This window comes from Lentinus tigrinus (assembly GCF_003813185.1).
Source record: "Lentinus tigrinus ALCF2SS1-7 unplaced genomic scaffold L226scaffold_3, whole genome shotgun sequence".
Classification (NCBI taxonomy): domain Eukaryota; kingdom Fungi; phylum Basidiomycota; class Agaricomycetes; order Polyporales; family Polyporaceae; genus Lentinus; species Lentinus tigrinus.
The window spans coordinates 1,212,878-1,224,851 of record NW_027137912.1 but is presented as its reverse complement, the minus strand read 5'-3'; the positions used below and the strand labels follow the sequence as shown (position 1 = coordinate 1,224,851).

At 54.1% G+C, this 11,974-nt stretch overlaps 4 protein-coding genes across 4 annotated transcripts; 2 read left to right on the top strand and 2 right to left on the bottom strand.

The window, feature by feature from the left end:
* The first annotated feature begins 10 nt into the window (after positions 1–10).
* On the top strand, positions 11–2,175 carry L226DRAFT_530352 (glycosyltransferase family 15 protein). The gene is made up of 13 exons (XM_067679841.1): positions 11–151; positions 209–449; positions 502–577; positions 628–767; positions 818–858; positions 914–966; positions 1,017–1,053; positions 1,116–1,215; positions 1,268–1,360; positions 1,416–1,516; positions 1,575–1,656; positions 1,720–1,806; positions 1,868–2,175. The coding sequence occupies exons 1-13, from the start codon at positions 107–109 to the stop codon at positions 1,915–1,917; spliced, it is 1,146 nt and encodes a 381-aa protein (XP_067540749.1). The 5' UTR covers positions 11–106; the 3' UTR covers positions 1,918–2,175.
* A 16-nt stretch (positions 2,176–2,191) lies between these two features.
* On the bottom strand, positions 2,192–6,259 carry L226DRAFT_590688 (kinase-like protein; the record flags this gene model as incomplete). The annotated part of the gene is made up of 10 exons (XM_067685609.1): positions 5,796–6,259; positions 5,657–5,747; positions 4,829–5,608; positions 4,660–4,779; positions 3,382–4,603; positions 3,130–3,259; positions 2,920–3,070; positions 2,530–2,866; positions 2,282–2,463; positions 2,192–2,221 (listed from the first exon to the last, which is right to left on the bottom strand). The coding sequence occupies exons 1-10, from the start codon at positions 5,966–5,968 to the stop codon at positions 2,192–2,194; spliced, it is 3,216 nt and encodes a 1,071-aa protein (XP_067540748.1). The 5' UTR covers positions 5,969–6,259.
* On the top strand, positions 6,077–11,340 carry L226DRAFT_500442 (uncharacterized protein). Its single transcript, XM_067677769.1, has 15 exons — positions 6,077–6,422; positions 6,475–6,875; positions 6,931–7,310; positions 7,367–7,484; positions 7,538–8,426; positions 8,482–8,668; positions 8,718–8,850; positions 8,907–9,004; positions 9,063–9,491; positions 9,544–9,801; positions 9,852–10,195; positions 10,244–10,295; positions 10,352–10,538; positions 10,598–10,820; positions 10,876–11,340. The coding sequence occupies exons 1-15, from the start codon at positions 6,263–6,265 to the stop codon at positions 11,124–11,126; spliced, it is 4,110 nt and encodes a 1,369-aa protein (XP_067540747.1). The 5' UTR covers positions 6,077–6,262; the 3' UTR covers positions 11,127–11,340.
* Positions 11,081–11,887, bottom strand: L226DRAFT_609118 (vacuolar protein sorting 55 protein; the record flags this gene model as incomplete). Its single annotated transcript, XM_067686026.1, has 4 exons — positions 11,081–11,383; positions 11,436–11,649; positions 11,716–11,808; positions 11,866–11,887. The coding sequence occupies 4 exons, from the start codon at positions 11,885–11,887 to the stop codon at positions 11,320–11,322; spliced, it is 393 nt and encodes a 130-aa protein (XP_067540746.1). The 3' UTR covers positions 11,081–11,319.
* Between the last annotated feature and the right edge of the window lie 87 nt (positions 11,888–11,974).

The window sequence follows — 11,974 nt, the reverse complement described above, 5'->3', positions numbered from 1 at the left end:
CTCCCAGCGTTCTCGCCTTCTTCTCACTCCTCTTCTCCTTCCGGTACTAACCAGCATCGTTCCTTCACCGTCCTAGCCTCCGCAGAGGCACCACTTGTCGCCCAAGATGATGACGCCTATGCGTTACGTGGTACTGGTGCTGGTCATCATAGTGAGTCCTACATGGAGTGTGCGGCGCATTCGCTCCGACACTTACAGCGACACGTAGATCAGTTTGCACTTCATCCTCTCGTTCTCGCATGAGGAGTACGGACGCGCAACATCCCTATCTCACCTCTCCGAGCAGTTCTCCGGCTCGAAGGGTCACCCTCCATACCAAGACGGCGTGCCGGAGGACCGCTACGTTGCCCCCACGACTCCCATTCAATCCCGCAAGGCCAACGCTACCTTCGTCCTTCTCGCGCGCAATGGCGACCTTCCTGGAGTTGTGGTCAGCATGAAGCAAGTAGGCAAGTGCTGTTCTCCCCCATTCTGGTCCCCGCATTAAGCCCCGATCCGTAGAGGATCGTTTCAACAAGGAGTTCCAGTACCCTTACGTCTTTTTGAACGAGGAGCCTTTCTCTGAGGAATTCAAAGAGTATGTTATACCCTTGTTACGCTCGTGTTGTCTCTCACCTGCTGCTGCAGTCGCGTGCAGACCCTCACAGATGCCAAGATCGAGTTTGGCCTCATTCCCAAGGACGACTGGTATCAGCCCGATTGGATTGACGAGGAGCGTGCTACTGCAGCACGGAAGGACATGGTCGACCATAATGTCATCTACGGAGGTTAGTTTGTCCTGCTCCGCTAGCCCCACCCCAAGTTAACATCGGAACAGGGAGCGTCCCTTACCGGAACATGTGTAGGTTCAACTCGGGCGTGAGTCTACTGTCACATTACTAAGCTGAAGCAACTGATGTTGACTGCCGTGCAGTTCTTCTACAGACACCCGCTTCTTGACAAGTACCGCTACTACTGGCGTGTCGAGTAAGGTTATTCGTTTCCAGCACCAAATTTAAAACTCATCCCTCCGGTAGGCCCGATGTCACTTTCTTCTGTGATATCCACTACGACGTATGTTCATTCCATACATCGACTCATTTTGAGTTGGGCTGACTTCGCATTCGCGTGAATAGCCTCTGCTCCTTATGCAAGACCAGAAGAAGGTTTACGGTTTCACTGTCTCGCTGTACGAGTATCCTGCGACAATCCCGACGCTCTGGAATAGTGTGAAGGGTATGTTGGATCTGCTCTGGTGCTTCCATCTACATTCTCACATCCAGCACAGAGTTCATCAACAGCAACCCCGGCCTCGTCGAGCCCGACAATGCCATGCGGTTCATCTCTGATGATGGTGGTGAGACCTACAACAACTGTCACTGTAAGCGCTGTTACAATCAGCAGTCTTGAGTATGCACTGATATGGGTGCGACCAGTCTGGAGTAACTTTGAGATTGGCGACCTCGACTTCTGGAGAGGTGAAGCTTACTCCAAGTTCTTCGACTTCCTCGACGAGAAGGGCGGTTTCTACTACGAAGTGCGTGCGCTCGACCGTTATGACCTGGTCCTCGAACTCACCATGAGACCGTGCACAGCGATGGGGCGATGCGCCTGTCCACAGTATCGGCGCTGCGCTGTTTGCGAAGAAGGACCAAATCCATTTCTTCAACGACATCGGTTCGTGGTCTCACGCTTTCGCTTGTTGCGTATCTACGAAGCTCATCATATCTGTATCCGCAGGATACCGCCACAACCCCTTCCAGCACTGCCCACAAGGCGAGCTGCACAAGAAGGGCAAGTGCTGGTGCAACCCCAAAGAGAACTTCGGTTCGTGCAGTTCGATCCGTCACGCCTAAGTCCATACGCTGATATTGGGCTATCGCTACAGACTACGAGTGGTACAGCTGCCTCAAGCGTTACGATGCGCTATTCACGTGAGGCCGCGGCTAGGTTGCGGATTTGGACGTCCTGTATCCTGTATCCTTCTGCTATTTATTGCTTGCAGTTCTATACCAGGCCTGCGGTCGTGTCCATGCTCGCCGTAATACGTGTCATGGGGAGCCAGTAGCAGTACTGTGTTCCAACAGTCCAACGGTTACATCATCCATGATGCAGCTGGGAAATTCAGCTCACGTTGTCGCCATAGAGACAGCGCGACTAGCCGTGGATGCTACATATCACACATGAATACCAGTGGTGTCATGCCAGTCCCTCATAGGATGGACTGCGAATAGTATTGATACTTTCGATGCGTCCACGTCAGTGATCATTTTTATAGAGAGTTGAGGGGCGGGGGACGTACTGAGTCGTACAACCGTGTCCAGTTGGATCCCAGTGACGTGTCGATGAGTCGCTGGACAAGCTCCTCCACGGCAGATTGCGTGAGGCCTTGCTGGAAGCGGTCCCGCAACTGCTGCGCAGTTTGCTCACCAAAGGCAGCGAAGCAAGGCAGCGAAGAGTCCTTCTGCATCAACTCCACCAGGGCTAGAGTAATTCGCGTCAGCGTCAGATTCTCCGCCCGTCTCACAGTTAAGAGGACTCGGCACTCACTAACGATCCTGTCGCAGTGCTTCCGAGCAGCCTTGAAACCCTCCCTGAAAAGTTTCCGGAACTCGCGGTAGGCAGGACCGTCGAGCCCGCCGAGCACTTCAATGTACTCGAGAGGGAGCTTGAACGGCGCTGCTTCAAAGCCAATATTGCCCGGGGAATTGGACAACATGAAGCCGAAGTCGATGTGGATGAGGTGCCCGTCACGGTCGAGAAGGATGTTGCCATTGTGGCGGTCCTTGATTTGGAGGAGGTACGTCACAATAGAGTAGCCGGCCAAGGATTTTGCGAAGTTTCGCTGTGCCCGCACGAACTTCGCTGATGTCGGGTCGCCGTATGTCTGGATCTGGGGTCAATGCGGAGGAAATGAAGAAAATGACCAACACAACCCACCGACTTGAAGTGGTCGAGCAAAGTGACATGCCCGAGACGACCTTCGGCTAATCGCCGTGCATACTCGGCCTTTTTGATCGAATGTATTGAAACGGCGTCTGTTATCGTCTCGACGAGGCCAGAAGAGTGGCCTGTGATCAATATCCGGAAGCTGAGATGAACGGCATATCAGCATCTCTGAAGGTCGTAGCAATGGGAGCTGATACGCACTACCGTACCCAGCACGGGCAATTCTCGTCCTTCCAGATTTGCTCGAACTCTTGTATGAGTTGGACAGCCAGTTGCTCCTGTCGCAAATCGCCACCTGTCTTCACGATGACCGAGACACAGTCCCAGTTGGCTGCACAGACCAGTCAGCCGTTTGCTTGAAAGATTGCAGCCCCCAAAAGACCTACCAAGGTGTCCATACGGAGAGGCTTGCCGTACACGAGCCTAAGAATGAAGGTTGAGACCGGCCGTTACCAGAAATCGCCATGAACCCTACCTTCTTCGCTGCCCACGACTCACTGAATACGACAGCAGAAGGGTCCGCCTTGCTCAGCTCCCTCCGGATGATTCCTTCATCCTCCGCCGTCTTCGTTTCCCCATTTGCAGGAGATATCCCCAGTGACCCCTCGTTAACCCCGTTCTCTCGCATACGTGCCATCCGCTCCTCTTCGAGCCCCAACATCTCCTCCATAATGCGATCGCGGATAGCAGCAGCCTCATACGCAGGCAGCCTCATGCGCATCGGCGTGAGGGCGGCAGATGAGCCGGGTTCACCAGAGGTACCAGGAGTTACGGCAGGGCTATTACCATTCGCTGCGCCTGTCAACCAACTCGTGCCAGGAAGCCAACGGAGGGGCACTCCAAGCATCGAAGACTCGGGCAGCGGAGGCATACCGGGAATGGAGGGAGCTGCGAGGGATTGGCTCGCGTTCAGCTGGGCAAGCATGACTGCCGCAGTGCGCATACGCTCAGAATACTCGTCCAGGGAGAGGACGCGAGTTACACGTGGTCGCGCAGGAGTGTTTGGATCGGAGTTTGTACGAGATGGAGGAATGGAGAGGTTGAGAACGGGCGCATGAGATGCGAAGGGGTCAGGTCTATCAGAGTGAGGTGTATCAGGGTTTGAAGGGGCGCGAGACCAAGTAACCATGTCAAGTTCCTTGTTCTTGGGCGGGGGAGGGAGAACTATGGAGTCTGAAAGGTCCATGTTGTTCGCTTTCAGCGAGCTCTCTTCTCCGTACAGTTGCTCGACGAGGTCAATCTCTTCTTCTTCTGGCGGTTCAGGGGAAATGACGGACGGCGAGGTCGCTGAAGGGACTGGTGAAGATTGTTCTCCATCGCTCGTGTCCGTACCGAGCGCGACTTCCGAACCATTGACGTGTTCGGGTATGACAACGGCGGGTCTTGACTTGGACGAGTCGTTCCGTGAAAACGGTACGAGATCTTTCGATGCCCCCTTCGACTCATTCTCCTTTATAACGATCTTCTTCAGTATCTCTTTATTACTTCGTTTGGCCGGGTCGAAGTCGAGATCATTGTGGAGAATTTCGATGAGTAGGAGGTATGGTGCACGCTCGGCAGAGTTGAGCACGACACTTTCTCCGGGCGGTATTCGGACAATGCGGTGGTGCGGTTGTGGGATACCTTGGGGTGCCTGAGGAGCGTCTGAGGACGTACACCACATAGGCATGCATATCTTACGAACCATACGATGTTAGGTTGCATTTGAGTAGCAGTTGCGTGGCCACTAACCTCAGCAGGCAGCATGTGGTTCAGCCCGGTCAATTCAGCTCTGAGAGCGCTGACACGAGCAGGCTTGGGGACGACGAGGAGCTTGTGGCATATGTTCTCCAGCGCAAGAATGAATTGTACCTGGACTATGATCGAATACAGTCTTACGAGCAGCGCACGGCAAACGCACCTCCGAACGACAATAATGGCTGCGCAGGAGATACATCTGAGAAGCGAAGTCATACTTCTGCAACAGGAGATCTGCTGTGGGAAGACTGTTTGGTCTGTAGGGATGCCGTGAAGCGAAGGAGGGTGTGGACTGAAATGGAGATGCAATAGTAGCAGCCCGAGCCGGAGGACTGTCCTCTTGGCCAAACGGATCTTCTGACAACCGTGATGTTCGTATGTCACGGAGATGCAATGGTAGGGCCGGACTTGTTTGAGCAGCGATTGTTTGTCTCCTGGACATCCTTCCCGAGACTGAGGATAGGGGTCGGGGAGGGTGATCCTGCTCCGGTGCCCGCTTCGTGGTCTGCTCCTCGTTTAGTGCCGGAGAACCAACCGAGTCTGCGTCGTCGTCTGGATCCACTGAAGACCCTGCAGAGATAGACCGAACCATGGTTCCGTCATCTTCGGACCGTTCAATGCTCTTGATGTCCTGACCCTCTTCGTCTACACGTCCTTGTTCGACTGCAACAGGACCCATCACTTGAGTGAGTTCTGACATGCCGGGCACGCCTGCCAGGACCATGCCTATACCGACCAATGCTGGTTGGACATGCGCTTTAACCTTCTTCCGAGAGGGCCCGAAGAGCGCAGGGAGACTCAGAGAAGAGTAGGGAGCAGAGGGAAGGTCGCCAAATATAATCTCATGACACTCGTGCAGGATGCGTTGACAGATGAGGAAGGACGCAGGGTTCGCCCCTGGTTGTGCGAGGTCTTTCAGGTACGCTTGCATGTACCATAGCGTCTGTAGACCTTAGCATGGGATCAGCATCAAGCCGGAGTGTGAACGCACCTGCATGGCAACATGGGTAGACTTGTGCGCGATCTCGACAACGAAGCTCTCAAGAGCTTTGGACCGAGACGGCCTCGTTACAAGTAGATGACTGCGAAGCCAGTCAGCATGTCTACACACTCTGCCCACATGTACTGACCATACGAAGCCCCATACTTCTCGCAACTCCTGGGTATCCAACTCCCTGAGACGTCTCGTCAAATAATATGTTATTCCGATGTTGTCCGCATATATGCTGAGGTATTGAAGGGCGACATGAACCGAGAAGAATGAAGGTGAGAGGAAGAGACGGAGGAGGAGAGCATGCGACATGGGGGAGGACGGGGAGCCCGAGTGCCCCGGACAGCGAACTCGAAGTCAAGGCACTCGTCCAGGTCGGCCACAGTGCACCGCACACGCGACGATTGCCAGTCTCAGACGCGCCGCTCGACGCGCTCGAGCGCCTCCGGCTTGTCCATTCCCTCCTCCTGGGTCGCAGCTGCACCCACATCCTCCTGCCGACAATCCACCTTCTATGGTTTGAAAGACTCTACCTGACGACCGCGCTGCACAAACATCGGAACCGCCTCCGGATATCCTGCTTCTGACACCGGGACCTCTCTTCGCATGGAATCATTTGCCTATGGCTCTCTCGCACAGATCCGAGTCCTTCTTCTCCCCGTCGGGAACGTTCGTCGTTCAACATTCGAGCGGTGGGCTCTAGACATCAAGAGCATAGATACGATCCGGCTCGGAGACATAAGCACGGACGTCAAGGATGAGAGGTGTACGTTAGCTTGTGTGGCTGCACTCATGTATTCCGCTCATGGTATGCTCAGCTCGTTTCATGCCCAATCATCAACTTGCTAGTGGATGCTTGCATCTATCATACCCGTCCCATCCCCCACCAGACTCCCATGCGCCCCTCAGTGTCTTCCGCATGTCCGACTTCCCGTTGGCCGTCATAGGCATCGCATCATGTGGACCGAATGATTCGCTTGCAACTATCCTCGCTCAGTTTCAGAACGCCCTGCATGAAGTATTCCCGGCATCCTCAATGTTTCCTCTCGCCGGCAACTGCTTCGTGTTTGAGGAGAGCGACAGCACTACGAATATCAATCTCGGTGACAACTTCCCCGGATTGGTGGTCATTCCAAGCGTGATGGGTCACAAGAAGACGTATGTTGGGACCCTCATAGCTGACCTTTGCTCTAAGGTGCTAGTTGAGCTGGGCGCCGTGGTCAGTGTCTTTCGCGCGATTGTGGGCGACATGTAGTCCTGAATCTTGCTTGCAGGCGCAAACGTTAGAGAACCCGCTCGGAAATGAATACCTCAATGCGTCGCTCTTCCCCAATCTCCCGCCACCCTCTGAGATGCCCAGGTCTCTAGACGATGAACCAAGACGGGATTCCTTGCCACTTCTTCCATCGCACAATAGCCAGCCAGACCTGAATGGCCAATTGCGAGCGAAGACTCCTCTGGGTCTCAAGCGAGCTTCTACTATGAGTCCTGGTTTGCTCCCTAATCGCCACTCCAGTCTCCCTCCGAGCCCGGCTCCTGGCAGTCTTAAGAAACGGCCCACGACCATCGGCGCAGCTTCTTCTCATGGTCGGTTCTTCAAGGTTCTAGCAGATTTCTTCCTGCTGGCTGGCCGATTAGAGGAAGCCTCAATATGGTCAGTTGTCATCGTCCCAATGCATTATCCCTTTCACCCCTCTCATCCTGCCATAGGTACAATGAGGCCATTGTGCTCTGCAAGGCCCCTCAGGATATAGCTTGGCACGCATCTGCATTGGAGGGTCTGGCCACCGTCCCGATAGTCGAAGCATGGTCTTCGACTCATGGTATTGTTCGTGTGCTATAAGAATCTCAAGTGTCACCACTAGCTGACCAGTCACGCAGAATGGCGCAGCCAACGACAAGAATCCCTGGATGGACGTTGCTGACAAGCTTACCCAGGCCATCGCCCTATACCAGCGTGCCGTACCAGCCTCTGAACCAGAGGCGACTCTTTCTCTTCTTGCCTATCTTTATTGTTCTTCGGTCTTACGACATAGTACCCTCCTCTATTCCGTCTGGTCCTCCAAGGGCTGGGGTCCTCTTGCTTTCACTGCTATGCTCCAACCCAGTCCATCACCGTTCTTGCCTGCCACCCTCTCTAATAACGCCAGTCCAACCTCTAGCTCGAGCGCAAGGAACACCTATGCTGCTCTTGAGAGGTTGACAGTCATCACTGGCATCACTCGTGCTCAGATAGCTGCGTCAATATCGCAAGCTCACGGGCCCTGGTTATGTCACCTAGACCCAAGGGAACGTGTCCGTATCCTCGAGTACATCGCGGCCATGTTCGGCGCGTTGGGCTATGTTCGGAAGGAGGCGTATCTCCTGAGAGAGGTGTTAGCATGTCTCATGGATATGGTCGTTTGCGGGCGAGAAGAGAGTGGCAGCGGGAGTGCGCGAGTTCTGAGTGCAGGACTTGGCAATCGCAACAATTCTCTCAACGTGATGACGGCGCAGGGCACAGTAGGCATCCGGGAGAACGAGCGGACAGACGGCAACGACAGCATCCTGCATATCGTCAAGCACATATGCAGGGTACACGGTATTGACCTCGAAGCCGTCAGATTGCTCGACTCCGATACGCCCAGTCGGAACAGTTGCAGCTCGCGGGCCGATGAAGATGCGGAGGGAGAGGACGACCTTGCACATGCTCTCCAGGAGCCGTTCGGATGGCCGGAGCTTCAGCTCGATATCGTCCGTGAAGCGATTGCCGTCGCCGAAGCTCTCCCAGGTGAGTTTAGCAGTGACATCTTACGCAAATCCGCGCTAACGCTGACGATTGACAGACCATATCGCAGTTGCCCAGTTCGCCTTGTCATCTCTGAAGCTCCTCCACCCCGTCATGAGCCCAAGAGATCAGCACGACATCTACAGTCAAGCGAGCAAGGCAATGATGATAGCAAAGCGACGAGGCGATGTCCGAGCTGTTGACTATTGGTCCGGCCAGCCCATCACTGGAATCGCTGTTCTACCGTGCGTCCTCTCTGTGACCTACCGTTCAATAACTCAGGCCGATTCACAGATTGCCGCTGGTGAGGATGCCGATTGAGAAACCCATCTCACTGCTGTCGCAGAACTCGACTGGTGCCACCTCAATCATCACTGGAGTCCGAGATCCCTTCTTGTACAATCCTCGTAAAGCCCTACAAGGACAGGTGAGGTGCTCTCCAGGGGTATGCATTTCGGCCAGCCGTGCTAATATTTTCCTCAGACGAAGACTGTTCTGGTTCAAAACGAACCCTTCGACTTGGTGGTCACGTTGCGCAATCCATATGTGTTCGATCTCGAACTACAGAGCCTCCAGCTGAGGTACGTCTCATTTTCTTATATTGAGAGTCCAGATCCTATCCTGACTTTCATGCTCCAGTACGTCAGGAGTGACCTTCGTATCCAAGGCCTTCGCAGTCGTAGTTCCCGCGAATTCATTCCATCCAGTAACAATCACGGGCAGGGCCACAGAGCCTGGCACGTTGGTAGTCCGGGGCTGCATTGTCCAGGCTCCAGGTGGAGTGTCGCGCGAGTTTGTTCTCCCCCTTGCCACTGAGGAAGAGGAGGAGCGAAAGTCGAGTCGACGAAGCGCCATCGAGTGCGAGACCGGAAGGTCAAAACACTCGGGCCTTGACTCGCGTCCATGGCAGAAGTCTAGCAAGCGAGGCAGCACGCAGGTCACGACGAGCTCATCGATTAAGAAGACAGTTCGTTTCATCGAATGTATCGTCGTTCCGGAACAACCTCTCCTCCGTATACGTCGAACGTCGCTAACGCATGGCGCTGTTATGCTTTATAATGGCGAGATGTCAGTTCCACATTCACCTCCGGTTATGTCATGGTATTCAACCTCTTTTCAGGTCAACAATACGTATCACTTTGGAAAATGTCTCCACTCTACCTGTCGACCTCATTCGGCTAACCTTCGACGACTCTACAATTGCTCCTGCTCAACAAGCTCTCTCTGAAGGAGAGCTATCGGTGTTCGATACGTACGAGACGGAATACGACCTGGTACACCGGCCAGTGTTCACATGGAGCAGTGAGCGCGAACCGCAAGAGATCGGTCCCGGGCAGAAGAGGGTGATCACCGTGAACTGCTTCGGCAAAGTCGGGTGGTATGTAGAAGTATCCCTCACACCCGAATAGCGCTGAATCCCTATCGCAGCACAAACGGCGTGGTACACGTATCATACGCACACATCCGTCGATCGCAAGATACCCTCCAAGAGCCCTCAGAGGTCTTCCACACCCGACAGCTGTCATACCCCGTCTTGGTCACCGTCTACCACATGTTGGAGTGCCACGCTATGGATATTCTATCGTATTCGGGTGCCACCACAACTTTACCTCCGAGTACGACTGACGATTCGGATGAGACCACACCAGAAGCCAGAGCACGGAAGGCACTGCTGCATGTCGGTGATATTGCGGACTGGTGCATTTTCTCTATTGAGGTTCGGAACACCTATGGTCTACCGTTCGAAGTCACCTTCGAACGCCACCAAGAAGGTGAGTCATCTTCAAGCCAAGGAAGTACCATTAGTGACACCCGTGCAGGCGCAGAGCACGCATCCATCACGAGCCTTGTGCCTCCGGGCTCGACTTCTCGGTATGTTTTGCCCACCCGCTTGCGTAGGGAACAGTCAAGTTAAAACATCTTCTTAGTATTGTCTTACCGATCAAGAAGATATCTCTTTCAGAGGATCATGTATCAAGACCGATACCGATGCTCTCTGACCGGCAATACGTTGTTTCGTCCTCGAAACTTTCTGCTGAGGAAGAGCGGTCACAGCGCGAACTCTTCTGGTACAGAGAAGAGCTTTTCAAAGTCGTACATGGACGGTGGCGCGAGGTGAGTGCACGCAAGTTACTGGGCAAGTATGTCGTTGAGGCTGATACATTCATGTGTAGACGGGTGGTACTCGAGCAGGCAACCTGTCATTGCGGCAACAGCGGATGTCGCTACCAATGCTTGAAGCATTACGTGTGGAGACTGCTCGAGTACGAATGAGCCTTGTACGCTACGACGAAGACGGCAAGGAACAACCAGTACCTGTGGATCCAGCCGGAACGAAGTACTTGCCGCCATGGAATGAATTCGTATACCTCCGGACATCGATTACGAACCTTTCGCGTAAGTCGAATTGACCTAGAATCGGCGTCAAGGCTAACATGCCAATGTCATACAGCAGCCGATCTGGTGCTCACGCTCAACCTGGAGCTGGAGCCTGCACAGCATGTCGTCTACCAAGGCGAGCTCGCTGACATCTCAGTGGGACGACTGGCCAAGGGCGAGACGCATGATGTGGAAACACCGCTTACGTTCATTGCTTGTGGACGTTTCGACTTCTCAGCGGAAATTTGGGCTCTTGGTCGCACACCAGAATCTGGTTTGGTGGGGCACGGGAAGATGCGTATAGACGTGTCCGGCGACCCATAGCACACAGGGCCCTGGCTGCCTCCTGGGTTCTTACGACTAATTCATGGGCAGCGGCCATGCTTGCACTGCGAAGTATCATGGTGCCATGGATATCACGAGGCAGGGATAATAGTACGATAGTGTACAATGGCCTCGGCAAGAGGTGTGGCATAATAAGTGTTTCTAGTCGTCCTTGAGTGCGGATGTATATACTTCATTCATAGTCCGACTCTTCCTTGAAAGTCTGGCTGTACGCAAGAATGGTCCCATACACAAGACTGCAAGCAGATCAGACGTTGCTCGGGTTGAGACAAGTTACAAGGAACGTACGCTCCACCAGCAATCGACATCACACATGCCCCTCGGGTGATAACCTCCGAATGCGCGAGGACCAGCGGAAGCGCGAACCCTGTCACGACTACCGAGGCAGTGATGAAACGACCAAGGTCAACAGGACCAGACCCGTCGTACTCCGTGGAGAAGTCGTCCCCGCCGCAACGGGCGAAGAGTGCATTTGGGAGCGGCGCAAGGACGAAGGTCAAGGCTAGGGACATGAACGTTCTTCAGACGCGCCCTATCGCGTATCAAAGTGGCAGAATATGCAACGCACCAACGAGCAGGGGAAGCCAATTCGACCAGAGCGCACATGACAGTATGACAAGCAGGAAGCCAACAGCCAGCACAAAGGAAAGGAGGATGACCGCTGGGAGCCGTGCTTGAGTACATCCCTGCAGGTAGTCCCAGAGATACGAGTACGAACTTTTAATGCCTGCGTGAGCCATGGTAGTAGACCGAGGTGGAGGAGGACAGAATGTACACCGAAGACGAAGTGGGGGTTTGAGAGCAGTACACTTACTGTGCGCAACGCC